Raw genomic sequence first — 20,023 nt, forward strand, 5'->3', positions numbered from 1 at the left:
ATATATATATATATATATATATATATATATATATATATATATATATATATATATATATATATATATATATATAGGCCGTTAAAAGATGCAAACTATTTCAAACTATCGTGTTTTAGAGCATTTAAAGTATGTTTAAAGAAAACTATATGTGTTTAATTAAATATCTCTGGTTTTTTTTTATCTTAATCAAGTCAGACATTCTGAAATCGATATTAACGGTGAAAAGAACTATTTATAAGCTTTTGCATCGTGTTTTAAAAATTATTCTGAATAAATAAAGAATAAATATGACCTTAGATTTTTCTTTAGAAATATCTGATGAGTCCACAAAAACTAACCCGAGACAAATTAATTTAACAAATCTGGTTTTTCATTCAAAACCCTATATTTCAAATTCTGTTGGTTTTGTTTCCAAGGTAAAGCAAGTTTCGGTTAAACCAAATACAAGAATTGGCAGTTTTGATGCAGATTTAATGTATACCAATTGTGATCCTCAAAAGGCCGAACTGATTTTGAGCAAAAACTTAATTCTAACCCATTTTATCAGAAAAATCTACTCTTTCAAATCAGACACTTCTTTCGGTTACAGCCCTTTGTAACAGAACTTCTTTTTACTTCCATTATAGAGGCATCTTTATAGACAGAAATATGGGTTCTCCATGAGTGCCCCCCTTTCTCCAATACAGACTGATATCTTTATGGAAAACCTTGAAGAAAGGGCTATTTTGCAAAGTTTTTGTAAACCTGAATTTTGGAATGTTCGTTTTAAAGATGATATTTTTTATTTGTGGGAGCATGGTGACGAGTCTCTGGGTTCTTTTCTTCACTTGCTCAACTCCTTGGATCCACAACTCAAATTTACTCAGGAATAAGAGATAGAGAGGCGTCGCCCTTTCTTAGATGTTCTGGTGCACCGAAATTATTCATGTTTCGAGTTTGGTGTCTATAGGAAACCCACACATAATGACCGTTACTTAAGTTATTCCTCTAATCATTCTCCTGCTGTGAAAAGAGGAGTTGTCACTCCTCTATTTGATAGAGCATTGAAAGTTTGTTCAACACGCTTCTTGGATTTAGAGCTCAGCCACGTTACAGATAATTTATTTGGGAATGGTTATCCAATTAGTTTGATAAATTCTGTAATTGCAAAACGCATTAAAAGATTATCAGATAGTTCCACAGAAAACACAAATCAAAGGGAAAATTCAGTTTATCTTGGTATCCCATACATTAAAGGGGTTTCAGACCACATTTCAAAAATTCTAAGGAAAAATAACATTTACACTTATTATATACTTAGAAAAACTATCTGGTCCCAAATTTATCAAGGTATAAACCCTATCCCGATAGGTGAAAACTCCGGTATCTACAGAATTCCTTGTTCGTGTGATCTTTGGTATATCGGAAGAACTGATCAGCGACTAACGGATAGATTAACTCAGCGTTCTAGTTCAATTAATAATACACTTAAAAAGCGGAAAAAACAGAAAATTTTGACTCTGCCCTTGAAGAGCACATTTTTGTAAAACCAGACCATACTATTTTGTTTAATCAAGCTAGCCTTATTTCGCATGACAAAGGTATTGTCCAGCACTACAGAGAAGCTGTTGAAATTTATATATACCAGCTTTTAGGTTTAGCTTTGAACAGGGATTCTTAGGATTTAAGAATAAACGAGTCACATTTCGGTTTTCTCAAATGAGAAGCCGATACTTTTGTAATCCCTGAAATAAACCTTGAACCACTTTCCCAGTCATCTAATCAAACACATGAACAACCCCTTAGGTCTTAAAGGATGTCTGCAAGAAATGCATCAATTAAAATCCAAAATCAGATGACATAGTTCTCCAACTTATTTAATTGCTGGTTCGTTTTGTTTTTGAGTGAATGAATTGTTTCCTTTTCTTTGTCAGTTGTTCACTAGTATCCGTCGATGGCATTATATATTTTTTTGGATTTTGTGCAAATCGCGAATATTGGCGAATAACTCGCTTTTATGGTTGTTAGGTATTTGGTTTTAATTTTTGGCTTTTATTGAATTTTATTCATCTTTTAAGTTTTTGGTTTTTTGGTTCTTTTCACATTGACTTTCCGCGTTTTTTTTTTTTTGGTGTTTTTTTCTTTGGCACTTTCCTTGGATACATTATTTAGTTTAGCGCTGAAGAAGAGAGGCGTTTGTCCTCTCGAAATATTCGCTTTGTTTTTTTCAGTATTTTCATTTGGCCTAGAAAAACCCTATTTTGGCTCGTTTTTCTTTCTTTATGTGATGTCAGGCCAATGTGGTTTAAGAAATTATCTTCGTCATGCTTATGGGGAGCATTCTACCAATTTTGTTACCACATTCATATCTCTTGTGAGAAAAAAAACTAATTTGATTAATCAACATTATTTTCTTCATAATTGTTAAATGAACCGTATTTTAACCAAGTCAGTACGACCTTCACTTCACTTAAACACACGTAACGAACGGCAATTTACAGAACGTATAGGGTTTGGTATTTTAAATCATGTTATTAGCGACTGCAAAAGCAAGCGCTACCGGTTAAATCAGGATATTTTCAAGCTAGAGCGAGAAATATTATGTACGCTTTCTTATGCCGATTTTCATCAAATTAAGGCTATTGCTGAAAGTTCTTTTCAGCATGATTTTAGGATTTCTAGACAAAGAATTTCTGAGAAATTACACCGTTTATGATAAATCTCAGCTCCACGCCCCTTACAACAGAGCAAAATCAGGTTCTGTCGAAAGGATTGAAATTCTCGATAGCCCCTTCGAAAATACCTTATAGTAAAACTATCGCGAACACAGAGGGGACATTTCATGACTCTCGTGCAGATATTGGAGAGATTACTGAGGTTAGAGCACAATTTTTTGAAACTTTGTTGGATTCGCCTTCTGTTAATAATCCAAGTTAAAAAATTTTTAGTAAAAATGAACATTTGGTCTTACACGCACTACAAAAAGATCATTCCAGGATTATTACGAAAGCCGATAAAGGCAATGCTGTTGTTGAATTAGATTCAGATGATTACGACAAAAAAGTCAGAAACATGACCCTAAGGAAACCCACTGTGTGTACATGCACATAATAACCAAAAGATAGTATAATATTAGTTTTAAACAAAATTGAGTTTCTTTCACAGTAAAATATTGCGAATTGTGCAATTCATCGTTAAATGGGGAGCTATGGAATAGAGATTTGTTATTTTTTGATTTATTAATCGAGTAAAAATATATTAAGACGCAAAAATAAAGATTCAAAATCCCACTTTGTAAGATAAAGATACAAATCGTGGAATGTTTGGGCTCGGAGGGAACTTGCTCAATAACCACTTCCCTGGCTAAATGTGTCAAGGTACCGGATGGAGGTGGTTAGTTTTCCATATATATACCCCGATTTTTGAGACTGAAGGCAGACCTTTTGACTTGCCAGGTGAACCTCTGCCCGTTTATTTTCTCATTAGAAATACCTTGGAACTTTGTCGGATCATTGTAAGTGTCTGTATCTTATTATATATTATTGTAGTTTTTGAGACTTGTGGTCTACTTGGGGCAGCCAGTCCCAGTAGCATATCTATATTTGTAATTATTATTCGTAAATTGAATAAAAGTATTGTGTTTTAGACAACATCTCTACGATCTACCTTTAGCCCTCGAATATACCCAGTCGGTGCGCCTCATTAGTTCGGTTACAGCCTAAGGCACGCTACCAAAGTTTAATTACCTTAGGGCCAGAGTTTATCTCCCCTATAAAGGGAGAATAAAGGCATCTACAACTACAACCCCCCAATACCATAAAATACACTTCACACAACGAGGATCAGAACAAATAAAAAATAAAATGAAGAACAAAGAAATGAACATGCAGTAAACTCTGCAAATGCTAATTTAAACTTATTGGGACCCTATAGGTGTGTATTTATTCACTTTGGAGTCCTCCACTTTTCCGTGGAAAGAATAGCCAACAAAGGTGATTCATTTTGAGGTTGATGCTTACTCGCTTGAATTGCATTGCCACCTCCACAATTTCCAAGTGAATTAGTTTGGCCTTTTATAGGATGTCGCTTACTCTCTAAGGATTTCCACAAACAAATCCGAAACTTGAACTAAAGTATTTCTTTAGCTTCATTTAACATAAGCCATGATCAAACCTTCAATAGTCCTAATGTTTTCAGCTTCAAAGTAGCTGGACAAATTTATCACCAATTAAACGGCACATCAATCACAAACCACTGAAGGGGATTTTGAACTACCTTCTTATAGCCAAATATGTTTTTTAGACCCAATAAAGCTGTTGAAGAACGTATTGAACATCCTTCAAACTATTGGATCTCTTGGAAGAAATATTGCGAGACACAAATAACTATGCCACAGGTTACATGAAAATGTGCGAAGTGGAGGATAATAATAATAATAATATATTGAAAACCCGTCGTATACAATAAATGGACAATGAAAGAGTATACAAAAATGCGAAAAGAGGAAAGAAAAAGAAAACATACTTTTATACATATATATACATGTACATATATATATATATATATATATATATATATATATATATATATATATATATATATATATATATATATATATATATATATATATATATATATATATATATATATATATATATATATATATATATATATATATATATATATATTATATATATATATATATATATATATATATATATATATATATATATATATATATATATATATATATATATATATATATATATATATATATATATTCCGAAAAAATATGGAGCCGTTTTCGAGAACATAAATACATACATACACAATTATTTCTCACATATAAAGATAGTATAAATATATTTAGAAAAACACGTTTTGCACAATCAAGTAGTTAGAATCAGCAACAAAGAGCGCGTACTAATGAGAAACCATGTAAATGTAATTCAAGTAAGATAGCATTTTCATTTAAGTCGAATGTGAAATATCATCTTACAATTTATTCTATATGTAACATAATTGAATTCCAATTGTATCCAAATATTTATGAGCTTTGCAAAATCATTTTTCCCGACTGCTGATTAATTATTATTTCTATATATTATATAATCAAGTTCCAACTGCTTCCAATAAATTACAAGCTTTAGAAATCACGTGTTCTGACTGCTGATCACCTTTTCTTTGTTCCCGCTGCTGATTGGCTGATCAGTTATTTTTATGTACATATGTAATATAATCAAGTTCCAACTGCTTTCTACTGTCGTGATATCTGAAGCTGCTTTTTCCACGGATGAAAGCCAAAACAAGATGTGAAAATAGCGTAAAATTAGAATATCGATTCATAAACCTTAGCAATCACGTGTTCTGACAGCTAATCAGTTAACTATGACAAGCATTGCTGATTTTGTTATTGTTCTCAAAAACAAATTACTTTCATCAATCTTCTTGGATCCCAGGGAGTTTGTGTACACCTTACGTATAACATCTGCTTTAGTAACTGTTCTAAAAATTAATTACGGTGTCAAAACATATCAAAAATTAAGTAATAAAGGAATTCAGAGTTGGTACTAGCTTTTTTTTAAATACAATTATGTAACAAAGAGGGGAATATTTTTCTGGTCACTTTTTTTATTTCCCCCTTGTTGTTTTGCTCAAAATATCAGCAACAAAAGATAAACCCTTAGAATATTAGACCTACCTTTAACCTAAAGTGTAATTAATTGCAAGTACAAGTTTTTCTTCTTTTGTTTTTCTTAAAAGAGGGATATTTTTACTATTTGAATTGCAAAATCTGTAAATATAAAATTAAAGAGTTTTATTTTTATAATGCTTCTAGCAATAAACTTGAATCTGTTCAAGCCTCTTGTTTTGCTATTATTCTGTTTCATAATTTGTCTGATTTTTTTTGTGATTACTTTGGGATATATGATTGAGAACGTCTTATTATAGCGTTTTAGGTTTTTTTTCCATCCCTTTTATTTTATTTTTATTGTAGGAGTTGCAAATACTTCACCGAGTAATACCAATACACCTATGGAAGCTGCAAATTCTAATATTGGCTTGAATAAGAAAAAATGCAGAAAAGACTATGCATGTAATATATGCAATAAAAGATTTCACTTCCATTCAACATTGGAAAGACATCAAAGAATTCATACAGGAAAAAAATCATTTAAATGTGATATATGTCAGAAGAGTTTTTCTCAATCGTACTCTTTAAATTTATACCAAAGACTTCATACAGGTGAGAAACCTTATAAATGTGATGTATGTGAGAAGAGCTTTTGTGATTCGAGTGCTTTGAGTAAGCATCAAACAGTTCATACAGGTGAGAAGCCATTTAAATGTGATATATGTCGGAAGAGTTTTTCTCGATCGTACTCTTTAAATATACATCAAAGACTGCATACAGGTGAGAAACCTTATAAATGTGATTTGTGTCAGAAGAGTTTTTCTCGATTGGACTCTTTAAATATACATCAAAGACTGCATACAGGTGAGAAACCTTATAAGTGTGATGTATGTGAAAAGAGCTATTGTAAATTCGAGTGGTTTGAACAGGCATCAAAGAGTTCATTCAGGTGAGAAACCGTTTAAATGTGATCTGTGCAAAAAATGTTTTTATGATTCAAGCCATTATTATAGGCACCAAAAAGTGCATAAGAGAGCATTTTCAATTTAAGTCTAATCTAAACTGTCATCTCACAACCCCGCTAGTTTGTAGTTTATGACAAAAAACTAGTTACAGAATAGTGATTTTCATAGACGGCTAACTCCATTAATGCTATGATTGTAAACCGAAGACTGGATCAGTGCAAGTGTATATAGGGTATATGTATATAGGCAAGGGTATATAGGAGTGATGTTATTATATATTCAGGTTCCAACTGCTTTTAATGATTTACGAGGTTTAAAAATAATGTATTCTGACGGCTGATCGTTTATTATTACTATATATAATATGATCAAGTTCCAACTGCCTCCAACGATTTAGGTTTAAAATCCCGTGTTCAGACTGCTGATTTGTTGATCGGTCATTATTTATGTATATGATATAATCAAGTTCAAACTTTTTCCAACGATTTGTGAGCTTTAAAAAGCTCGTGTTCTGACTTCTGATCTGTCGGATCAGCACTTTCTACTGTATTGATATCTATATCTGTTTTTTCCACGGGTGAAAGCCAAAACAAGATATGAAAAAAAAAGTAAAATTAGAACATGGATTCATGAGCCAGCCTTAACAATCACGTGTTCTGACTGCTGATCGGTAAACTATGACATGCATTGTTGATTTTGTTATTATTCTCAAAAAAAAAATTATTTTCATCAATCTTTTGCTTTAAATAAATAACTGTTCTAAAATTTAATTGAAATAAAAAATAAATAAATAAGTTTCATAGTTAGTGCTAGATTTTTTTTAAATACAATTATGTAAGAAGGGGGTGGGGGGGATAAAATTTCTCAGGTAACTTTTTTTTCAATTTGCTTCTCGTTTTTTTACTCAAAATATCAGCAAGGAAAGCAGATTTTGAGATCATTAGACCCATCTTTAACCTAAAGTTTAATTAATTGTAACTATAAGTTTTTCTTTTCTTTAGCAGAAGAAATATTTTTTATTATTTGAATCGTAAAATCTGGATATAAAAATTAGGGATTTTCGTTTGAATAATGCTTAGTGAGTTTGATTTTTTTTGTGAGCATCTTTACTTCAGGATATCTTATTATAGCGTTTTATGTTTTTCCATTCCTTTTATTGTAGGAGTTGCAGATCCGCACTGGAAAAGTAGCCTAGTTAAGATTCCAGCTGGAATTAGTAGCAATAAAGCTACTCAATGACCAGTTCCGATAATGAGTTCTTCATAAGCATAAAGTATTGTTTGAAGCCAACTACTTACTGAGCTTACTTCCTGAATCTAAATACTTATTATGTAACTATTGTAATAGTAAAAGTGGGTCTGTAATTTCACTGGAAAGCCATTAAGTCAATTAAGGCAGGCTAAATTTGAATTTCTGAGGAAGCCTTGCCTTTCTACTAAACATTTTTCGAATGTTCTAGGTAATGGATGACAGTTTTTTCTGTTTGTTCTTTGTGTCTTGATTTTTTTATTTTATATAGTTCTAGGCGTTTATCCCCCCCCCCTGGAAAATAACCTCCGGCTTTCACCACCCTAGAAAATGCCCTCCGGCTTTTACCACCCCGGGCAATACCCCCCCCCCCCCGTGGAAGATGCCCCCCCCGTGGAAGATGCCCTCGTGGAAAGTACCCCCGAGGAAAACACTCCCCCGGGAAATAACCCCCTTGGAAAATACCCGCCCCCCCCCATGGAAAATAAGACTTTCCAAATTGGAAAATTTTATTTGAGTTTTGTTTTTTTATTTTCCGTAGGGGGAAGGAAAACAAGTTTTTTCTACTGAAAATAAGGAGCAACATCAAACCTCAAAACGAACCAAAATTATTACGTATATGTAAAGGGTTGGCTCCTCATCCTCAAGACCTTGCTCTTTACGCTTAAGTTTCTTTTTATTGAATTTTAAAACAAGCTTATTATTCTAATTAAATGGCCATTGTGTTTCAGGAATTGTTCTGCAAGAAATAGATCATTTCGAAGACCACACTGCCTTTCCATGACGATAAAATAAAAGTTCAAAATAGGGATAAAATCCTTTTTAATAGACAGTGTATAGAAATTCACAAAAATACCAGATATTTCGGTCACGTATACAGTGACCGAAATATATGGTATTTTTGTGAATTTTTATACACTGTCTATTCAAAAGGATTTTATCCCTATTTTGAACTTTTATTTTATCGTTCTGAAAGAATAAGGTAAAAAGTTAAAACTTCAGCGTAAAGAGCAAGGTCTTGTAGAAGGGGCAACTCCTTTCATATACGTAACAATTTCTCTTCGTTTTAAGTTTTGATGTTGCTCCATACTTTCAGTTGAAAAAACTTGTTTTTTTAATTTAATTTCTGATAGTCTTTAAACAATACCGGGAAATCTGGCTCTATCTCCATGAAAATTTCCGGTACTTGTGTATTATACGCCACTCAATCATGTTAAGGATGTGTAAAACTCGAGAACAAACCGGTTTCTTCGTTAGTTTCTTTGTTACTTGACGAACAAATTTGGGCTATATATTTGCACATTAGGGGGGAGGGCGTAGCGGGTCTGTATGCAAAATGTGTTAGGTACAATTATTCAGCATATTATGAAGTAAGAATTGTTTTCTAACTTCAAACTGACCAAATACTTTACCCACCCACCCCCCTTATGTGCAAATATATAGCCCAAATTATATATTTCCTATCTATTCTGTCACTTGTCTTTGTCTTTCCTTACACTAAGCTGAAAGAGACCGGTTTATTTTCGAGTTTTACACAGCGTAAACTTGAGTGAGTGGCGTATAATATACAAGTACCAAAATTCCTTCCTCCTACGGAAAATAAAGAAGCAAATCTCAATTAAAATTCTAAAATTTGGAAAGCCCTATTTTTCACAGGGGGGGGATAAACGCCGGCCACCATTTTATATACCTTTTGTGAGTTTTAAATATGCGTAAAAATATGCATGACGTAAAATATTGCTTCATTAGGACAACTGCTAGATATCTAAGATAAGTTTTTTTTTGTTTTTTTTTTACTAACAAAAACATAATATTAATATTTTTTGTTGAGGTAAGGGTTCTACGAAAAATTGCTTGAAAGTTGGACGTTAATCACTAAGATTAAAATCTATAATTTGCCACTCAAGTCTTTTGCCACCATAGTTTGCTACACCAATGCAGAACAATCTTCATTCTAGCAAAATAGTCAGCAAAAATAATATATGGAAAACTAAGCAAAAAACAAAATAAATCAAAAAGTAAAACACCAGTAAGTAAGCGTGAATAACAAAATGCTTCTGAAAATGATTAAAATTATTTTTTTGCAATTCAAAAATGGGCTTGATAGTATTGTAAAATGTCAGCTTCAAACCACCTCAAAGAAATTTGGAAACGACTGCTGTTACCATTGTTCGATAAAGTCTAAGAATAAGATAATACCAATGACTCAAGCACGTATCTAAAAAAGAACATTGCCGGGTGTTATTTATGGTAAAACCCTAACTATGGAAGGTCTTTATAAAAGTTATTTTTGTTTCTGTTTTTTTTTTATAATTGTTTTAAATTTGACTGAATATAAGAACTTGCAAACTTTGCCGAAAAAAAGGAACAAGAAGATTGTTAACATTTATTTCAGCTCTATATTTTTTGCTTTTTTATTTTACTTTTGTAGTTTTCTAGCTCTGTTAGCTGAAGTTGTATTGTTATTGGGTAGTTTATATTTCTAATTGTGCCCATATTAAAGCCCAAATATCACCTTTTATTCAGTTTCATATTTTCATTGGACAAAACAGCAAGAAATCTGACTGATTCCAATAGTTCTTCTGTCTTGTATCAAACAGCTCGTGGTGACTGTAAGGCGCGACACTGGCTAATAGTAACCGGAAAAATGGAATTTTGATAACAGTATTCATATCAAAAGTATCGAATTTCAAATAAAAACTCTAAATAAATAACAAACTATTCGGTTTAAATTTACCAACCGAAAGTTACGAGCCTGAGAAAATTTGCTCCATTTTCGGAAAAATGATTGAGGAAAACGTCTACAAAGCAGAAATTGTTCTTAATGAAAACAACACCATCAAGTTTAGCATATCAGAGAACCTTACAGCAGAGTTTTCAAGTCTACCCACAAAATCACAGATACGTATTGATCACAGATACGTATTGATTTTTTTTATCTTTTCAGTCTTTTTTTGTTATTTTTCCCGAGCAGGAGTAAAGCACGGTTGTATCGATGTGTCCTATCCCCATTTATATGGTTCATGTTGATGGAGTTAGTCCCAAGGAGCACAGCAAAGGCAATGGGAAAACACGGAAACAATTGGGGACTTTAAACTCTCCTGGACTTAGATAGTATTGATGATTTAAGCATCCTAGGTGAAAATGTTAGCAAAATCAATGAATTTTAAGAGGTTTTGGGAGTTCAGGATGCAAGTATGGGTTTGAAATTTAATGTCAAGATGATTAAGTCGCTAAGACTAGGAATAAGTGAAGAGGTGATGTTGGGTAACAATAAGATTGATCAAGTGGAGAGCTTCACTTACCTAGGTGGTATTATTAGTACAGACAATGGGTGCAGTGAAGATGCTAAAAGTAGATTAGACAAGGTCCAGGGTTGTTTTTTTTACAGTTAAAAAAGATTTGAAAGGAGGGATGATAAATCTACACACCAAGATTGGAATATTGGAAGCTATAATGATGACAGTGGCCAAGTATTGTTCTGAAGCGTGGGTCTCTAAAAACGGAGGCAGATTTGCTTGAAGTTTTCCAGAGAAATTGCCTACGGATTGTTTTTGATACCCTACTGACTGAATGTATTTCAAACAGTAAGGTGTACGAAAATTTTGGGTCTATCCCGCTTTCTAGGGCAATAATGGGAGAAAGGTTGAGATGGCTAAGACAGGTTCTGCAAACGAAAGATGATAGATGGCTCAATATCGTCCTTTTCACGCAACCATCTAAGGCCAATCAAAAAGCAGGTTACCCCGAATAGGGTGGGAGAATGTGAGGAAAGATTTCAGGAAAATGGGAATTTGAATGGAAGGTTTAAAGACAGAGGCTTTGAAGAAATGAAGATAGAAGAGGAGCGTGAGCAGCCTTGAGCCAAGCCTCAGGCGGCTTGGTGATGCAGTCAGTGGTTAGTAATAGTAGTAAAGTGGTGTTTTCGTTAGTGGTGCAAACTTGAGTGGCGCAAAACTCAAAATTCTGAGATGGCCTACCAATTCAAGATTATGGAAAAATTAAATTATCCCACATTCAGAGACAGTAATGCTGTGCGGTGGCGAACTCGGTACTAAAGGGTCAAGTAATCCGAAGAAAATAAACAGTTGACATAGACATTCATATTAAAGCTTCATTAATTAACCTTTAATGATCGCTTGGTCCAAACAAAATAAAAAGTTAATGCAGACATTTATATTAAAGCTTCATTAATTAATCGCTAATTAATTAATCTCTAGTCATTTATGTTAAAGCTTTCTTAATTATCTCTAATTATTAATTAATCTCTGATCTAGCTTAATTGGGACTAACCCCTCAGTATGGGTGCTGCAGGTTCATAGCTCCCTCTTATGGCTGAAAATTGTTTTTTTTTTGTAGCATAGAAGATTATATTCAAATGGTTACCGGAATAAAATTTGGGGAGATGTGGAGGAGGGTGTATCATGATTTTTGTCAGGAGCAAGGTGCCAAGTGTTACCAGGAAATTTATTTTTGTCGATGTTTAAATGGAAATGTTGTTTTTTACCTTTAATTTGTATGCCTTAAACAGTCCATGGTAACGAACTGTAAGCTAGGAGTAACTCGGGGTAATAGTAACTGACACTCTAAAAATAATGTTTTTATAACAACACATAAAATTACAGTGTTAACTTCTTTTGGTGATTCTAAATATGAGAAGCTATTAAGTTTTAAGCTGCCCAATAGAAGTCACGAGCCTGAGATACTTTTCCCTTTTTAAAAAAAGGGACCCTCCCCCCCAAAAAAAGGGAGAAAGTATTTTTGATGAAAATTAAATGATCAAATTTTGTATATCAGAGAACTCTGTTGTAGAAGTTTCGAGCCTCTAGCTAAGAAATTTTTAATTGTCAAACAGTTAGTGGTAACTAACTGTAAGTAAGGAGCGACCCGGTTCAATAGTAACCGAAACTCTAAAAAACGGAATTTTTATATCAATAGATACATCAAAAGGATCAAATTTTTATGCTGATTTCAAATATATAAGGTTCATCAAGTTTAGTTGATTTAGTTTAGTCTTAAAGAATTGGAACAAAATTTGAACTTTAGCGTAAAGAGCGATGTACTGGCTAGGGGACGAACTCCCTAATATACCGTAATAAAAAATACGAATATAGAAGTTCGTTACGCAAGTTATTTCGTAAGTTACGTCAGAGAAAAATTTCGAGAAAGCCATTTAGCCAAAAAAAGTAAAATTAATATAGAAATTTTGTTTTAATTATTCATGTACGGTGAGCCAAAATCAAAGCTGCATTAATTCAAAAACGTTTAGAAATTAAATAAAAAAGCAACGTTTTTTTAATTGAAAGTAAGGAGCAACGTTAAAACTTAAAAAAACAGAAATTATTCCGTATATGAAAGGGGCTGTCCCCTCCTCACCGCCTCGCTCTTTACGCTAAAGTTTGACTCTCACAACTTTATTGTTTAAAACAATAAAAAAATCTTTTGCGCTAAGAGCGGGGGGGATGAGCAGGGGACAGCCCCTTTTATTTACAGAATAATTTCGGTTCGTTTTAAGTTTTAATGTCGCTCCTTACTTTCAGTAGGAAAAAAAATGTTTTTTTTTATTTAATTTCCAACAAGAATGACCTCCGAAGCGTGTTTATTTTTTTGTTTTTTCCCTGGTGATCATATCGAGCCAATTTTCCTAGAACATCGGAAGAAGGCCCATTAGAAAGGCAAATTTAAGTCCCGCTGTCCTTTTTAATTATTAAATAAAAGTTTTCAACTGTAAGTAAGGAGCAACAGTGAAACTTAAAGCGAATAGAAATTATTTTGTATTTGAGGGGGGCTGGCCCTCCCTCAACTCTCGCTCTTTACGAGGGAGGGTTGAGACTCCTCTCTGAAACTAATACGGGGTTCGCCATGGCGAAGCTCAGACTCCTGCTACTATAAATATATAATACCAAAGAAGACCGGTTACATGATGATTAACATAATATCCTGTTCATAAAATTTATTCCAAGTTGCATGTAATGCGGTTCGTACTTGAAGGAACCTCTTTTGAAGGGAATTACCAAACCTATAGAAACAGAGATAGTCGATTTGACTAAAAGATTAACTCGCACTTCACTTTAAAAACCTTTCCGCAAAGTACCAAGGACAATCAAAAGAAAATCTGATTGTTTAAATTGGCTAGTGATAACCCACAAAAGTATTGACCCTCCAACAATTATTGCTTCTCTGGCAATTTATTAATCCTCGTAAAAATTATCAAATAAAATTTCCCATTGTTGAACTGCAGCCTATTAAAAATTCTTTAGTTCAAGTTTTAATGAATAAGAAATGCACATGCAGTTATGAAGTGTTTGCACGTACTGCAGAAATCTCGAATAGAGAGGGGGTTTCAAACGTCGTTACTTTTCTTTTACGATTGATGACAAAACAAAAGGGAAATACGTGGGAAAAAACTGTTTTCTTTTTACAATACCATCTTGGGTAACTTTTCACACAAGGTTAAAGGCTTCAGGGCACAGATGCTTCAGGGTTATGGGAGATATTTACTACATGCAGTACTTTAGCGTTGCCTATAGTAAAGAGCAGTGTTGTGAGAAATACGTTTATAATATAGTTAATGACAAATACAAATTACTCATACCATAAAGTAATTAATGAGTAATTGGAAATGCATTGCGAGGAAAGCAATTTATATTTAATTAAAAAATAGGTATTTAAAATACAAGTTGCTCTAGCTACATAACAGCTTTTTCTCAAATGAAATTTTCCATGAAGGAAGAGCCAGATTCTCGGCATTATTTAAAAATGATCTGAAATTAATTCTTAAAAAATTCATTATCAAAGTTGGGATTTTGCTTTTAACAACAAAAGTTTGTTAAAGATCTTATTTCCTAGCTGACTGCTTTGCAGTGAAAACCGAACCCCAAACAGAAAAAAAAGATGTTCTACTGGAACAGACGATGGTATAGCAGTGTTGAACTTTTGGAAAACTCTTGCAACGTCTGGATATTTTTCAAGGACTCAATCGGACGGTTTTTATCGTCCATGAAACTCAATAACTGAATTTTCATGTTACAGCAACAAAAAGAATCTGTCCTCGTACCAACATCATCACTGTCGAAAGTAAAAAAGTCATCAGAATTGATCAACCTCACTTTACTGTGCTCGGTATTATAATCAGTCAACTGATCATCAGCTTTGGCTAGCAAAATACGTTTCATTTCGTCACAAATCACATTGGTCACAGATATCTCCCGGTATCCATCTTTCCTTGAAATCAGGGGGGCTTCCACTAGCTTTTGCTAGCTCCTTAAAACTAGGCTAACTTAGCTGCATTGTAAAAACGTGTTCAAACCGGTTCTCTAAACCATCCAAGGTCCCTTCCTCGCAAGCTTCTGCGTAATTGATGGAGCGTTTTTGTTTCATCTCCATCATTTTCTTTCTTAGTGCAATCAACCTTGGCAACAGCGTTCCCAGAAGACAGTTCTTGTCCCCCTGTAACATGACAAGTACCCTGGTGTCAGGCTCTGTTACCTTTGCATACTCCTTGAGAAACTCAAGCTCAATCGCTTTCAACTTTGGTAGTATATTTTTGTGTATATTTTGTGTATCAATCCTTACTAGCAACAAGATGCAGGGTGTGGCTTGCACAATGCAAGTGTGACAATAAGTAGTATTGACTTCCAAATTCTTCTGTTTCATCCCATTTTTCGGTCTGCAAATCCATCAAATTTCCAACTGAAGTGATTGCGAAGGTGTTATTTTTGCTTTCAGGATCTCCATTATCATCATTTCTGTAAGGCATAGTGTCAGTGGGAATGAAAGGATATGCAAATTCCCTGAAAGCTTTCACGAAATTACTTCCATTGTCTGCCAAAGTTTTCGCAATGTTTGTGTACAGGAGAACACATGTTTGGTGAATCTGGTTAAGATAATTGGTACAAGAAGAATAATCTTGCGTGCTTTGAATCTTTGACAAGTGATCGCACCTGACCCTCGACTAAGGTCATAGTTTTGCCAGTGTGCAGTAACGCCAATGTAGCTCTTATGATTTGCAGTCCATATATCTGCTGTAGTGTAAACATAATCCAAGTTAGCAAATTTTTTCTTCATATTTGTCGACATCTCTAGGAGCTACTGGTCTATGCGATTAGACAGGATGCCTTGAAACATAATTCATGAATAAGCAATCAAGCTTTGCACAAGGTTTTTGAAAAAAAAAATTCTCCACAGTTACAAGAGGCCGCATTTCATCAATTACGTAGTCCATTATTTGATCATCAATTTGCCTCTGAGACAGTTTACTTGGCTTTTTCTTAAAGAAATATCTGCCCGGAGTAATTTTTCTAGGGGACTGTTCTTTCATGGTATCAGAATCCAAATTGATGAAGTCCTATGGTTGACTTATAGGTTTGACACCCTCTCGTCTATGACTGATTACCATCAAGGGTGTGTGAAACACGTTTTTTTTCTTCTTTTTTCTTCTGGATCTAGTTGTGCTTAAAAAAAAAATCGCAAGCCAGTGATGGATGAACATGATGGAAAATGTAACATTTTCTGAAACCTGAATCTATCTGACGAAGAAATAAATCGTAGACAAACATTTTCTTTAAACACGGTCCTTGGCGAAACTTGTTCTTTTTGTGGGATACGAATCTTCGTTTCATCACTGACTAGCTGAGGAAATAAGTAAACAAAAACAAATAAAAAAGAGACAACCTCAACAGAGCAAGATAAAAGTAGGACAAAGTTTAGCAACAATTTCTTTTATTTTGTTCAAGACATATAGAGAGAAGTAAATACATGTGAACAGTTGTACTTTTTTTTCAATCACCAATTGTCAAAAATATTTTAATATTCCTGTTTCAAAACAAGGCAAACTAGTCTTGCAACAGGGAAGTGCATATCCAAAAATCTCTTCAACAGGCCTACATGCACTGACACATCAGAACTTGACAATTAGGAACCAAGATTTGGACCAGATTTACCCAGAATCTCCTTACAGTTTGCACATCTACGCTTTACTCTAAGTATTCTTAAGTGATCCTGTTGCATACTGCATCCAAACGACCCACAAATTATTCTTATCTGAATTAAAAGTTATTTTTCTTCTCAAACCTTGTTTTAAATGTTGAAGGAATAAGTTTAAAATTTCTTAATTAACCTTTCAGCCTTAGGACAGTAAAAAATTGTTATGAAAAGAGTCACAACCAGTATTAAAAAGACTGGCAAGCAGACATTTACAAGTCTACTTGCCATCAAATGTTATGAAAATATCCATTTTTGTGCTTATCGTCTGTCTCATCCTCACATGAGTCTCTATTTCGACCCGATATTATTATTTGCCTGGCAAGAAGTGAAAGCTTGAAGCATAGACTAAGATTTTAATAGCTTCTCAAAAACGGCCTCTCCACTTATTTTTAGTTCATTGGACTTTTTATGACACGGGTATTATACTTTGCACTTTAATTTTAGTGCACTTAGTACTCAGTCCAGTTAAAAAACATTAAAATGCTTACCTTACTTTAAAAGAATGAATACTAACAATCAGAGGCGAATCTCCAGCATTTTATTGGGGGGGGGGGGGGGGCAAGTAGGGTCCATATCTGGATAGTCAAAGGGCAAGGGATGTATAATATTTTTTTCTCCACATTATTGGAGGGCAACTACTACCCCCAAACGACGCCCCTGCTAACAATGACGACTAATGAAAAATTTTGTCTTTGCCACTCTAACTTTTGTTGTTTTTATATATACCTGCTCTACAGATATAGCTGGCCTCCAGTACAGTGTTCCTATGCGTCTTCTTCTAAATCAAGAACTTATAAGCTAACTGTGCAAAATTCAGTTCAGAAAAACATTGAATGCTCTCGAAAACCGTTTTTCAGAGACAAAAGCATTTAGGAATATTGAAAAAGATAATTTGTATTTAAATACGGAAAAAAAAATTATTAAAGTAGAATAGCCCAAGGCTCAGGGTATTTTTTCACTGTTAAAAAAGTTTGGAAGAATAGAAAGGTAAGTCTGATAGCCAAGATTAGTATATTGAAAGCTACAGTGATGACAGTGGTTAAATATGGCACTGAAGCATGAACACTCCGAAAAGTGGACGAAGATTTACTAGATGTTTTCCAGAGAAATTGCCTACGGATTGCTCTGGGTACCCAGCTGACTGACCGTATTTAAAACAGTAGACTGTACGAAAAATGTGGTTCAATCGGGCTTTCTAGGACAATAATGAAAGAAAGTTTGAGATGGCTAGGGCATGTTCTGCGGATGAATTATGACAGATTGTCAAAGATTGTTCTTATCAGCAAACCGCCTAGGGCTAAAAGGAAAGCAGGTTGTCCTCGTCTGAAAAAGGAAGTTTTCTTAAGGAAAGATTGAAAGGAAATGGGAACTTCCTGGGAGGGTGTAAAGAAGAAGGCTTTGAATAGGTTGGAATGGAGGAGGAGCGTGCGTAGCTGTGTTGGCTTCAGGGGGGAACATTATAAACTACTATTTTTGTTGGTGATTGTTTTGTGTTCCAATTAGATGCAATAATTGGGATATTCAGAAGGGATTTAAGGTTAATTATTGTATCTGCTGATTTCTGATCTTCTACAGCTATTAGCAGAGATCCATCACGGTTAATGTTAAGAGAGAACATTGATTTTAGCAATTTAAAAATTGCAACTCTTATTGTAGTGATCATTTTTATTTCAAAGGGGGTAGTGGGAGTAATTTTAAGGTAGATTCCTAGGTTTTTGGAAGGAGGATCTTGGGCAGGGAGAGGGGAAATGCTTTTAATTGGGGAGATTTTTTTCCTTTTTTTAGAACTTCTAGAGAGGACCTCTTGAAACCCATTATCATCATTTATGGTTACATTGGCCCCTACACTTATCATTGTCCTATTCTCCGAATTGGAGCTATCATTAGAACTTTGAGGTAGGGTGCTTGACCAGCCAGGATGGGTATCTTTCACTATGACACTTTCACTGGAATTTGATTTGGGATCTGGGGGGACTTTTTTTTGGAGGACTTCTAATCATTGCCTATTGGAAAAAGCTTTAAACATAAAAATAAAACCAAAATAAGAAGGGAAAATAGATGATATCGAACCGTCTGCACTATACTTTGGGGAGGATAGACACCACAGTATAGCCCTGAGATGACTTGAGCAAAATTGGTTTAGTACAACTGCTGATTAGAGGAGATAATAATCACAAGAAAATATATTTCGATTTTCTTATAAGGTTGCTGTTGCTGAGGTTGACATTCAAGGCGTTAAATTAAGCTTTAAAGCTTTATTTGTTGACCATTATTTCTCTTTCTTCTTTAAATTGCACGCGTCGCATAAGCCTTAAACAGATAGCGTTACAAACTTGAAAAAAACTGTAAACAAAACTCTCGAGATAATTTTTTCCTAATCTTTCAGGTCATTTCTAAGGGTCAAGCACCCCTCTGAGCTATCTATTCCCGGGTATAATCGTAATCAGCGTGTTCGATATGACTAGAAACTGCTTTCAAATTGGGTGAAACAGATGTGTCATGACGACCTGAAAATAAGCATCTTTTTGTCTACTGGCTCCCGTACTATTACTTGCGCAAATAATTATTACTGCATAAACGAAGTTCATTTGGACACAATAATCACAATATCAAATAAGTTATTGCAGTTACTGCAATAGACCTTATTCGTTTTTGAAGCGCCACCCTCGGAGAGAAAAAGAACTACTCGTGGCAGCCATGTTGTTGGTAAAAATCGTTCATCTCTAATAGGAATAAAGAAGAAAATAACAACTAATGTCTACTTTTTGTGGTCTTTTTTGAGTCTCATCAATGGAAGGACCATGCTGTTGTGTTCCCTTGTGCAAAGAATCTTGGAAAAAATCCCAAGACCTAAAACTACCTGACTGAGTGAGTAAAAACAGCTTCTTTTAGCCTTTAGCCCTAACATAGCATTTTCAGCTCCAAAGCCTGGTGAAGTATTTGGTGAGTTATAGTTTATAAAAAAGCCTGATTGACTTGTAAATAAGTCAAATGAACTATAAAAAGTAGCCTAGACTGTAATTTTACCTTGGGTTGGTAATACTAGTGGTTAAAAGGGCTCTCTACATGGTATTGCCTGATAAGTTTATTTAGGCTTATGCTAGCCTATGCAGACAATATACCTCCCTCCTAAGGGTTCAGATATGGTCCTGAACTATATAGGCCATTTTATTGTTCCTTTGCTAAGACAGGTTTGAGGTACCAATAAAAA

At 34.1% G+C, this 20,023-nt stretch overlaps 1 protein-coding gene across 1 annotated transcript in view; it reads left to right on the forward strand.

The window, feature by feature from the left end:
* Window positions 1–7,445, forward strand: part of LOC148945440 (uncharacterized) — a 112,192-nt gene extending 104,747 nt beyond the window's left edge. The window contains exon 6 of the mRNA XM_089099043.1: window positions 5,978–7,445. Within this exon, the coding sequence (XP_088955169.1) occupies window positions 5,978–6,567 (590 nt within the window). The 3' untranslated portion in view covers window positions 6,568–7,445. The remainder of the gene's footprint in view (window positions 1–5,977) is intronic.
* The last annotated feature ends 12,578 nt before the right edge of the window (window positions 7,446–20,023 follow it).

The sequence above is a fragment of the Artemia sp. Qi Xiang Cuo genome, chromosome 13 (genome assembly GCF_049724085.1).
Source record: "Artemia sp. Qi Xiang Cuo chromosome 13, ASM4972408v1, whole genome shotgun sequence".
Lineage (NCBI taxonomy): Eukaryota > Metazoa > Arthropoda > Branchiopoda > Anostraca > Artemiidae > Artemia > Artemia sp. Qi Xiang Cuo.